Below are 12917 nucleotides of genomic sequence, written 5' to 3'. Positions count from 1 at the left end.
TAGATATATCATTAGTGATTTCAATTTCCATTAGAACTTGTCCTTGCTCAAAATATTCAGCAGATCAGGTTGCATCTGTGGAGAGTCAGAGTTTGTTTCTAGTTGATGAGTTTCTAATGAAATGTCATCAATCAGAAACATCAACTCCCGTTTTTCCCCAGATGGGACCTACTGAGCAGTTACACTTTTTTTCAGATTTCCAACACCTGCAGTATTTTATTTGATTTTGTATTTACTCGATTTCATTGCTTTCCTCTTAGCGTCTCTTTTCGTATTCATGACTATCGTTTCTTCCTTGGCTTTTTGTGTAGTCTGTCTTATCAGTCACTGATGAGGCTGTCCACAATGACTGGCTGATACCCTTGCCACACAGTCCTGTCCCAACTTCACTTCTCTCTGTGATTGTTCCTGGAAAAATCTACTCTCCCCAACCCAGATTACCACTTGAGTCACTTATCAGTGTGTCGTCATCTCCTTCCCCAGTCTGATTCTTGCTCACAATTCCTCCTCGATCAAGTTTCCATCTGCTAAGATACTGAAGGAGCCTGTATAAAAGCTACAAATTACATCTATTTTGAATGTGCCTTCCTTACTCTCTTGAGTGACTGCACAGTTGCTGCAAAGGTTAGCCACACCTTCCATCAGTGTCTTCCTCCTCTGCTGCCTCCGCAAGTCAATTATTATCTATCTGGCCATACTCAAGAGGATCGCCTGTAATAGCTTTTCTTCACACACTGCACCATTTCCTTCAAGGATCTATCTATTCCACCTTTTCATCTAAATGTCACCCCTTGGTGACTTGATCCCAAAGTACAATGTTTTGAAAGTGAAATCCATGCTGTTATCTGCAGACGTGACTGTTCTGATGCTTGGTCAGTCTGCCTCCTTGCAAGCCTCATAAACCTAAACTCATCCAAAATTCTGCTGCATGTATCCTAACTCTGTCATCTCATTTGGTTGTTGGCCTGCTGGACTGGTATGCCTTGATTTTAGGATTTCAGTCCTTGTCTTCAAGTATCTCTGATTTCAATTCTCTCTGTCTTTGTAATTTCCTTACAGCTCTGTGTGTTACTCCTTTTGTTTAAGGTATCCAGTTTTAAATGCTTCTGACAAAGGATTTCCAATTTGAAACATTACCTCTTATTTCTTTTTGCATTTATTCTTTCTGACCTCATAAATGTTTCCACATTTTCTGTTTTTATTTTGGATTTGCAGCAGCTGCAGTGTTTTTGATTTTCATTTGGTGAAAAGCAGCTTGCCTTCGGCTACCTTGCCCCTAAAACTCAGCAAATCTCCAATTTTCTCTCATCTTGTTTAAGATGCTCCTAAAAGCTTCCTTGTTTTGGTCTCCTGTCGTAACAGTTTGTCTAGCTCTTGTGTCAGTTTTTATTTAATAATGCTCTTGTGTTTTAGAACGTTTTCCTACATTAATGGAGTTATTTAAAATTTCTCCCATGAGAAGTTATATTTAAAAAATGTTCCATGATTCTGATTTCCTGGAATCTGACCCAGTTATCAGACTTTAAACTGGAATTGATGAATTTTTAAGGCAATATTTAAAATGAATTAATTATGCTATGACTTTTAAGATGATCATACTGTAAATCAATTTTTGTTTTGAAACACCATCAATATTTCAAAAGTATGTAACTGGTCGTACCTACTCAGTATGATATAAATGTAAAGTTTAGTCTTGAAAAGTATAAAATTTGGTTCATTCAGAAGTTAACTCAAAAACAGATTACCAAGTCACTGAGATCTTGGTTGCATTTGTATCTTTGTACTCCAGATTCTTGGAAAGTTTATACAATGGAGTAGTTTAATTTAGGGTAGAATACCTTGAAAAAGGCCAGCAGGCATATTGAAATAGAACTATAATTGTAGGTACAATTTCTGCCAGTTTTCCATTCTAAATAGGAAAGGAAGCACTTAATTTCTGCATTCCCCAATCAGATCAATAGTGTGCTACAAAATCGCTTTGTATAACTGGATTGCTGTTGAATCCAGCAATGTACAAATTAAACCAAATTTAATTTCTGAAGTGATTTTATTTTATATGCAGAAACAGCTACCATTTGGGTTTGTGACCTTCCATTGGGAACAGTCATCAATATGTAATATTAATAAAAAAATACTGCTAATGTTGGAAACCTGAAACAAAACAGAAAATGCTGGAAGCACCCAGCAGGTCGGGCAGCTTGTATAGAAGTTCCTATAGATAAACGGTCTTCAACCTGAAATGTTAATTCTGTTTCTCTTTCCACTGATGCTTCCTGATATTAAATGTTAATTTGGTTTCTTTTGATTTACAGCACAGAGCTGTGGAACAGCACAAAGATCAATTTAGTAATTACATAAAGATCACTTCTTGCTAAGTACCACAGATTTTAAATTGAAAAATAACCAATTTTACTGGCAACATTTCACCTTGCTGGACAAATTTGCTTTGTTCAAAGTTTACTGTGGCAATCTTCCTCTGAGGAGCCTTTTAGAACCTAGAAGCAAAATATCATATTCCTATACTGATCGTTGTTTAATTCTGCTTTGGAAATAGCTTATGGGTCTGATTCCTTAAAAATAACATTTGTTGCTTACTGTTTAAATCTATTACTGATAGATCCCAGATATATACAAAATATACTTTTCTACTGTCCTTGTATTAATTTAGATTTATTTTAAATATATGCCCATGTTTCACAAGGTGAAGTAATAATTTTGATTTCTGGAGGTACTGCTTGTAATACACATTACCTGGTCAGGCCATTATGTAACTCCATGAGGTTGGTTTCAAATGCCATCTCTGAAATGGCCTGGCAAGCCACTCAGTTCAAGAGCAATTTGAAATAAACAAGAATTGCTGGATGAAAAACATGATGATGCTGGGGGAGCTTAGCAGGTCAGGCAACATCTGTGGAGAAAAGCAGCGGTCAACATTTCAGGTCAGGACCTTTCTTCAGAACTGAAAATATGAAAAAGGGAAGCCCAATATATAGGAGGGACATAATTGCTGGCCTTGGTATCAGGGCCTAGATCCTGAAAAATCAATAAAGAAAATGAAAAATCAAGATGATCTACAGCAATTGACAGCTTCAACTGAGGGAAATTTTACTGACATTGATTTGATCACTGAATTTGAATTTAGTGATTGCCAACTCGTATATGGTCTAATTGTGGCTAGAATGGAAATTCTGATAAGAGATTGCATTAGGGAGGCATCTTCTTTCATGATGTGGGCTAGCTTGGTCTTAAACTATTTGAAGTTCCTTTTATTAATGTGCAGAATAGAGTTAACTGAGTATACACTAAATAATATTTTGACTTTAAATTGTAGAATAATGGATTTGTTCAGATACACACACCTATTATAACATCAAATGATTGTGAAGGAGCTGGAGAGCTGTTCCAAGTTGAAGTGAGTACCGCACTGAACCAGATGTTAAGTAGACATATAGGTAGACAAGTAGACTGATACTGATATTGTGTGCAATGTTTTCTTTCTGAATTTCTCAGTACTGATGTCAATACCTTGGAAACCAATAATTGGTTAATATAATGAGCGAGAATTACAGATATACCAATCATACATTATATCTCTTACACAATTGGTGGATGCCTGTTGTCTTTCAAGTGTGTAAACATCTCTTCAATGACTTGTCAGGGTTGAATAATGAAAACTGTAATATTAATTAGATATTAAATTTCACAATATTATCAGCAAGTTTCAAAATATCATTTGCCATTTTGTTCTTTTCTTGTCTGAATCCTGCTTAGGTACATATTAATAGGATCAGTTTTGTTTTAATTGGTGACCAAGTAACCCAATCGCTAGGTGGCAGTTTCTTTATCATCTGTACCTACTTTCGATTTGATGTCCTGCAGTGCTGTTAGTCATTCTGGGAAATGCGTGTAAAGTCCAGTAGTTGAAGAAAGTAGTAGGTAAATTGTTTTTGGGTATTACATGAAGGAATGGATTTTTCTCATTCACTTTCATCTTTAAGGCTGCAAGTTGATACTTAAATTTTTTGTATGCGAATGGACATGCAACATTACCACTTTGACTTTGGGGAGTCATGGAGATAGGTGTATCACTGTTTATCACTCATAGGTATATAACTTTTTTAATACATTTAACTCTGGTTAAATCCTATTTTGAGGTCTGTTATTTGAAGACAGCTAGGAAAAGTAAATTAATGTGCAAACTTGACACCAGTTAATTTTGGGCTTCAACAGAAACCAATATGGATTACAGAAGTAAGTAACTGTTTTCCTGCTTCCCCAATTGCAAGTGTAAATAGCAATAAATTAATGGAAGAATATGTGCGCCACAGCAGCAACACAGTAAACTACTTGGATTGACTTGTTTCTGCTACAAGATAGTAGTAACCTGTTTTTTTTTAAATATAAAATCAACAATTGTACAGCATTTTAACACCATCTTTAATAATCATTCCTGTAGCTCCATTTCTTGGTTTTGGCTGAATGCAAATGTTTCATGAAAAATTGCTTGTTTGCCATCTTTTTTGTTCAGGCTAATTAACTGTTCTTCCAGTTAAAGAAAACAGGGAATTTGCATATTGGGGAATAGGTCAGTTGGCTTCTGAAAACAAACAATGAATTAATGCTTTGGATAAGAAAACCTCATTACAAATGATTTGGTAATGTTACGTCTCATTGAATATTTACAATGTGAGATTAGGATCTGATTATAGTGCAGGTGAAAGCACTAAGTCCAACTAATTAATGTCTGTGTTTGATACCACTAAATAAGTCAAAAGTAATCATTGTTTTAGAATTTGATTGTATAAATACAGCTCCTTCATGACACCTTGTACTCATTTCATTAAAAGTGGGATTATTGGAGTAAAACAAATGGTTGCACATTTATAGCTTTGTTAAAGGGGAAAATGTTGGGGTAGTATGACTAGGAAGGGAATTCCAGAATGTAGGACCCAGGCAGCTGAAAGAATTTATTGGAATGACAAGGGGAAGATGGGCAGGTTGGAAACTGTCGGACTTGGAAATAGTGAAAGACAAAGCTGTGAAAGCAGTTAAGTATAAGATGCGATTTTTAACTGTTACTTGTTATTGACCTTAGATCCAAATTAGCAAGGAAAGGAGAGGTGGATGGATGAGAATTGGTGCAAGTCAGGATTTTGGCAGTACAATCTTCGATGATCTGTGAATTTCTGGGAGGGTAGAATAGAAGGCTGGGGTAGTCAAGTACAGAGGCAGTAAAACAATGGACATAGGTTTCAACAGGCAATGAGTAAGGTAAGGCTAATGTTATGAAATCAAAGTGGACTGAACTGTGACAATATGAGGGAGTTGCAGGTTTAGCTTGGGGTCAGCCAGGACGCTGATGTTGAAAAGGGTTTGGCTCAACTTGAGACAGTGACAGGTGATAAGATTGAACTGGTGGTTTCATCATGAAGTTTGTCAGGGGGGTAAGGTATTGGGATTGGATTTTCTCTGTATTCAGCTGGAGGGAATTATAGCTCATCTGAATATTGATTTGGAGTGGTGGAGAGAAAAGCTATTTACTGGGAGAAAAGTGTGTAAGAAGAATTTTGTAACAAGCAAATAGCTGCAATAAACTAGAGACCTTTTAAAAAATGTTAAGATTGAAGTAAATATGATTTAAATGCTGTAAATTTTGAGATGGATAAAAATGGAATGTTAAATACAGCATGAACTAATTGATTTTGTTTGTTACAGCCTGCAAGCAAAACAGCTGAAAAATGTAATCAGACTCATTTTTTTGATGTTCCATCTTTCTTAACTGTATCCGGACAGCTGCATTTGGAAATAATGACGGGGTAAACGACATTTTAACAATTCAGTAAAGTCTGTTTTCTTGCATTTGGAACTGAATATCAACAAACATTTTCAAAATTTCGTAAGCATGGAACTGATGTTGTGCAAAAGCAAACTTGCAAATAAGCAATGCAAGATCATTGGCATTTTAAAGAAAAGCAGGTCAGGTATGGTATAGAGGAACAAATCAAATCTCAGAACATATTTGCTTTAATTACCATTAAATTAATTGATCCATATCATTAGAATGGACAGCACAATGGCACTGGTCCCAGAACAGCTGCCTCACAGCACAGGATAAAGTCTGACCTTGGGCAATGTCTGTGTGGAGTTTGCACAGTCTCCCTGTGAACATGTGGTTTTCCTCTGGATGCACTGGTTTCCTCCAACAGTCTAAGGTTATTTGCCTCTAGTATGGAGGTGAGTGGTAGAAAATGGGAGTTGCTGATGAGAATGTGGGCAAAATAAAAATGTAAAGTTGCAGTAAATAGGTGGTTATGGTCAATGCAGACTTGGTGGGCCAAGGGACTGTTTCTGTGCTGTATAACTGTCTTTTCAACTACTTTTCTAACTTCACAAGATGCAACTATAAGCTTTATATCAAAAACATTCATCTCTCAATTACGTCCATTTGTATCCTGTAATAATTACAATTTTCTCCGGTTTGAACAAACCATGTCTCAATCACGAGCTCGGGGTCCAAGAATGGAGCATGAAACAATGATCCTGATCTTTATGGAATGGAGTAATTGTTTGTGGTTCACAATTCCTGCTCCCTAGCTGGAGGCCCAAAACAACCAGCCCTACTCTATCTCAAGTCAGGCAGTATGATATAGAGAGCTCACTCCAAAAATGCCCTGATGGCCTTATTACAAAAGGCAAGGTTTGGAGCTGAGCTCTGCCTTCTGTCAAAGCTGTAAATCAATTTAATTGCTTTTATATGTAATTGAACTCAGAGACATTTAAGAAAAAATTTAATTGACATAAATTATTTTCTTAATTTAAAAAGTAGCTTAGGAAAACAAGTAATTAATTTAAAATGAAAATATTTAAAACGAAAACAACTTTCTCTTTAACTCCTGCAGTCATAGCATCAAAAGGGTATCAAGTCTTTCATTTTTTTCCCACCCTGCCACTCCACCATAATGGTGGATGTCCCAGCAGGACTGGTCTCTTGTTGGACTCTACAGGAAGTCCAGCAGTGGGTTGGATAGTAAATCTGGTGACTTTAGGAACAGAATGAGTCATCAAGACTTAACAGCTGTACATTAGTGTACGTTTTCTTTGTCAAGTTTCTCGAGGATCCTGATTCTCTAGCTGGTCATTTTGAGAATAATGCCATTCTCTAACGTAACTGTGACTTAACTATTTCCATATACACAATTTATTTGCTATGTTTTGAACTTAGTTTGATGGAAATTGTCTGTTGGTAACTTAGCTTTTTTTTGTACATTTCTACCTCATTAAAATGTAAATTTGACATAGATAGTAGTTCATGTTTCTGTTTCTGTCTTCAAGCATTCAGAACTGCTGTTACTAATTCCTGCACAAATCTTTGGTCCCATTTACCTGGGTAACTTTTTGTGATGAGAGTGCTCAGTCTTACATTTAGGAACCTCAGCAAAACCTTGTTGTTCATCTTCATTTCCTACTCGCCATGAATCATTTCAGGTTCAGGAAGAGCACTACAGTGTTGGAAGGACTGTGCAAGAAATCTCTAATTGTAATTACCTAAAAAAAAACTTGGACTTGCGTTGTCCCTTTCACACCCTTTGATATTCCAAAGTGGCAGTAAGATATTTTTGATGTGTCATCAAGATTGTAATGCAGGAAACACAGCAGCTGGTAGAAGTGTTTCTACCCTCCAGCTTAATCAAATGTTTTCCAAGTGGATAATAATCAAGACCTACTCTTGAAAATGATTTATGAAGTGACAATACTTTAGAAGGAAGAATGAATAACAGTTTTGTTTTAACAATTTAAATGCTTCACCTGGAGATCCTTCTGGAAGATTTGAGATCTGTAGCCAGTTGATACTGGGAACCAGAACTTGATCCATCTCCAAATATGTAAAATAGTTTTTGGTTGGCATTCTTTTTTAGATCAGGCGATTATAGTGATTTGATAGTTGCTTAATTGGAAGCAAAGGCTGGAAAGTGAAAATAAACAGTTTCCTTTTGTTTAGAAGTGTAGGAGGAATGGCTTTAGTTACAAGATTAAATGCCATAAGACTTCAGGACATAAAACTGGAGAAACCCTTTTGTTTTACTGTCAGAGCTGTGAGTCGGGAATGCTTTGCCAGAATCAGTAGTGACCATACAAGCTTTTGATAATAGGTTAGCTAGATAATGAAAGGAAACAGACATCAAGGGTACTGAGAGCATGGTTAGGGTAATGCTTCTGTAGAGGATGACAAACCCCTATTTCTGCAGTTTTTGGGTTTTCTGTGGATCTGACAACCGACTGGTACCCTAGGTGTGTGTAATCCTCTTGAATCGTACACAAGGAAGCCATTAGACCCATGAAGGCAAATATAGACTTCTGCTTAATCCCACTTCCCAGTCCTCGGAAAATAGGAATGTATTTATAGGAGTTTTCGATACATATGATAATAAATTCATGATGGGATGACTTAAAAGACTATTTAAATAACCTCTAAACCTAGTTATTCAATCTGCTTGTAATAAGGACAGTTGATTCAGACAATCTTCAAAGGTGTGTTCAGAGTCCGTATTTACGCAAAATTCTGCAATACGAATGCTGTAATTAATAGCTCCAGTGTGATCATAAGACTGGGGTCCTGGGAATGGCCTTCAGTGTAGTGCTGATGACGAACTGAATGTGGCACTCTAGCCCCTGGAGAGGGTCAAACACTAAAGAAGTAATCACAGAACCCTGCAGTAACAGAGTTTAGAAAGCAGCAATGTATCTTTCTTTCTTCAATCCTTTTATTAGTTTTCAAATTAATACAGATTAATATATCAATGTTTATACATGTAGTATAAAGAGATCAGGAGAACAATCATGACATGGATAATCATAAAGAACAATAAAGTATAAAAAAAAACTGTAGATCCAATGATCTATTAGTGAATGAATATAATATGAAAGAAAAAGATTTTTTTATAAAATATAAAAGAAAGAAAACAAAATCCCCGAAACAATAAGAAAAATTATAAACAATATATCAAACCAAACTAAGCTAAAGAAAAAAAAATTCAAAAAAAAAACAAAAAAAAAACTGGACTAAAATTTCTCAATAGAAACAAAGCAATATTATGTCGTCAACTCCGTTCCTCTAAGTTGAAAGGTTATTATAAGGGGATTTATATCATGTGAAAATATTGAATAAATGGACTCCAAACTTCCTCAAATTTAAGCGAAGGATCAACAGTACCACTCCTAATTTTTTCCAAGTTTAAACATGATATATAGTTTGAGAGAACCATTGAAAAGTAGAAGGGGGTATTGGATCCTTCCATTTAAGCAAAACGGATCCTTTGGCCATTAATGTAACAAAGGCTTAGCAGAGGCAGATAGATGGCCAGCAGCAATGTATCTTATGAAAAATGCATTACTCTTTTTAATTCTCTCTCTGGGTAATAAAGAAATTTGCTTACTCATTGTTTGTATCGGGTGTGACTGTTCAGGTAGTTGCCTTCAGCATAGAATCATCCTCTTGTGCCATATCATTAGCCATCAGCGCACGCAAGCAATTTTTGCAGGGAAGCTCTGGCACATATTAAGTTTGATTCTCCAACTATTCATTTCAATTGTGTAAACACTCGATTTACAATGTGTACTGTTTGCACATTAACAACATTAATTTATAATTATGCTGCATTGAAAAAATAACTGACAAAGGTGTTATTAAAAGCTCAGATCTTGACTTAATATGCTTTTTAAAAAAAAACATTTTTAAAGACTAGCATGATTTTTCGTATTATGCCAGTCTCAGTTGAGGTGGAAAGATGAATCATGATTCATTGTCTGATGAGCAGCAATTAAAGGCACAATGTAAAAGATGCCATTTGAGCTTTTTGATTACCCTTGTTGGGGATAGTTACTGGGACATAGCACCCAGATCTTTATAGCCTTTCAAGATATAATCCTACCTAATATGTGGAATAAAATCACCATCAACATTACACATTTTTCGACTTTTCCTGCAGCACTATACTTTTGTCACAGTAAAAGATGACATTTTTGGACTCTCATAGTTGGAGCTGGCTAATTAATCTTTTGTATAATCCTCTTGATGCAAAAAAGTTTTGGCTACAGATCTACTTTGCACCAGATGCCCTGTTGAATAGGGATCAAAATTCTAATTTTGAACACATTTGTGTGTTTGGGGAGTTTTAAACATGCCTGAGCTTCTCTGCATATTTTCTTTTGCGGTATTCCCTTGCTGGTGAATATTTTGAAATACTAAGGTGTCAAGAAGGAAACTGATCTTAATTATATAGACTGTGTGTGATAATGTTGGAATGCTTTTCATCTATTTGTGGTTCTTTCTATATTGAATATGAAAAATATATCAAAGAGAATATATGAAGAAAACAGTTTTGAAAGAGTAATGATTGTTCTTAAACTTGCCGGGAGTCAAAACTGCACTCCACGATGCTTCTCCATTAGTTTAAATCTGAGCCATTTGTTTCATAAATTTGAAAGTACAAGTTCAAGCAAACATTTGTCTTGAAGATGATATAATTACGCTGAGCTATCTTATGAACACAATTATTTTGAAATAACCTACAATGGACTCCAACCTACAAGATGATTAACTCTTGGATGATAACACATACTGCTTTGGAAAGTATTAACACATTCCAAAAGCATTTTTTTTCAGTAACTTGCAATGACTTGCTTTAACATTATGAAACCTGAAGAGTAAACTTGCTTTGTTTTGTATTAACATATCTTCATTGAGAAATGTTTATTAGATATTTCCATAATAACCAAATAAAATGTCCTGTTCCTTTCACATTGCCAAAGTGTAAGAAGAGGAAAGATGTAGAATTTTAAGCATCTTCTCTGGTGTAAACCTTTTCCACTATTAACTTCATCTGGAAATCTGATATTTCAAAATCTTGGGTGGAAAAAATTGGAAAGCTGCTCCTACTTCAACTTTGGAGATAGTTTAGCAAATGTTTTAAGTCATTTTAAAATGTATCGGATATATCATTACATCTGTTTTTTAGATGCTATTTAAGTAACAAGATCATTTGAAAATTAATGCTTAGTCTGTGAAGGCAGCAAAATATGAAAACCTTAAAAATTGGCTAGTATTTAATTCAAGTTACAGAAAAACGTGATTTTTATTTGAGTAGAATGAAACCTGGAGCTCTCTTAGTACCTTAATACAAAGTAACAAACCAGAAAGGTTCTTTAGTTGATCCCTCTTCTAATTTAATCTTGTTTTTTTTTTCCCCAGTCTCCTTTTTCTCCTACATCCTATCTTTCTTTTCCCCTTCTCCTCTCATCTCTATCCCTACCACCTTCCATCCATTTCTTAGCTTTTCCCACTTTGTCATTTCCATGGTGGACCACCACCAGCTTTTCCCTCAGCTGTAAAGCATGAACATAGATTTAACACTTTGTAATGGGTAGTAAGGGCACCATTTATTCCCAACTTTCTTTGATTTCTTAAAAGAAATCACAGCACATTTTGTTTGCCTTATTTTTGTTCACTAAAATTAAGGTGCATTTCTGGGCTGGGGTCCTGTTTCTGATTGGAGATTATGAAACTTAATTTCTTTTTCAATCTTTTCATTGAATTTCAAATTAATTCAAATTAATATACATAACATTAGTGATTATACATATGGTGCGAAGAGATTGGGATAACAATAGTAACAGTTAATGTATACACTCACAAGGAGTAAAATATATAATCCGGACCTCCCGCTCTCTTGCTAAGTGAACATGATACAAAAAAAATTGAAAAAAAATTTAATTATATGAAAAGAGAACCCCCAAATCAAAAAATAATAATAATAAACAAAAGCAAACCAAAAACTTAAAAAAAAACTGGACTGATATTTCTTTGGTTTAAAAAAATTATGTCGTTAGCTCTGCTCATCTATATTCAAAGGTTATTAAAAGGGGTTCGAAAAAGGTCTGCTTATATCATATGGAAATACTGAATAAATGGACTCCAAACCTCCTCAAGTTTAAGCAAAGGGTCAACAGTACCACAGTACCTACAGAGACATGGAAGAAAATTCTCCAATTAGTGAATACATCTTCAATGTGTGCTAGACACTCTTTGATACAGTTTAAGGTGGTTCACAGGACCCATATGTCTGAGGACAAGTTAGCCCATTTTTATCACCATATAAGTCCTATATGTGACAGATGTAATTCAGAGGTGGCTTCCCTGACACACATGTTTTTGTCCTGTCCTCTTTTGGAAAAATATTGGAAGGACATTTTTAATATTATTTCAACTGTACTGAATATTGATTTACAACCCCATCCTATTACTACAATTTTTGGGTTACCAATGATGGATTCTGGCCATTTATCCGCTTCTGCTTGTCATATGATTGCTTTTGTTACATTAATGGCCAAGAGATCCATTCTATTTAAATGGAAGGATCCTCTACCTCCTACTACATTTCAATGGTTTTCTCAAACTATAACATGTTTAAACTTAGAAACTGTTAATTTGATAACTTGGTTGAATTGTAGAACTTTTTATGACCAGTGTAACCTGGAGCAGTGAGCTCAAGTCTAGTGTAACGGTTAACGTAACGCTATTACAGCGCCAGCGACCCGGGTTCAATTCCGGCCACTGTCTGTAAGGAGTTTGTACGTTCTCCCTATGACTGCGTGAGTTTCCTCCTGGTGCTCCATTTTCCCCCCACATTCCACAGATGTACAGGTTAGGAAATTGTGGGCATGCTATTGTTGGCGTTGGAAGCGTGGTGACACTTGTGGGTTGCCTCCAGATGACTCTACACAAAAGATGCATTTCGATGCACATGTGACTAATAAAGATATCTTAAACTAGAAAAGTCCACAGGAATAATGGGAGCCCTCCTAAGCCTCCAATTTCTTTTGGCATTTAATTTCATTTGTATTTTGCAGTTGTCCATCTT

General features: G+C 35.5%; 1 protein-coding gene across 1 annotated transcript in view; it reads left to right on the top strand.

Annotated features, from left to right (window-relative positions):
- nars2 (asparaginyl-tRNA synthetase 2, mitochondrial) overlaps positions 1-12917 on the top strand; it is a 47313-nt gene that overhangs the window by 11578 nt on the left and 22818 nt on the right. The window contains exons 5-6 of the mRNA XM_052026221.1: positions 3332-3412; positions 5716-5816. Of these exons, the coding sequence (XP_051882181.1) occupies positions 3332-3412; positions 5716-5816 (182 nt within the window). The remainder of the gene's footprint in view (positions 1-3331; positions 3413-5715; positions 5817-12917) is intronic.

Source organism: Pristis pectinata, chromosome 11 (assembly GCF_009764475.1).
Source record: "Pristis pectinata isolate sPriPec2 chromosome 11, sPriPec2.1.pri, whole genome shotgun sequence".
NCBI lineage: Eukaryota > Metazoa > Chordata > Chondrichthyes > Rhinopristiformes > Pristidae > Pristis > Pristis pectinata.
Note: the sequence above shows the minus strand (reverse complement) of the source record. Positions and strands in the feature narration are given on the sequence as shown.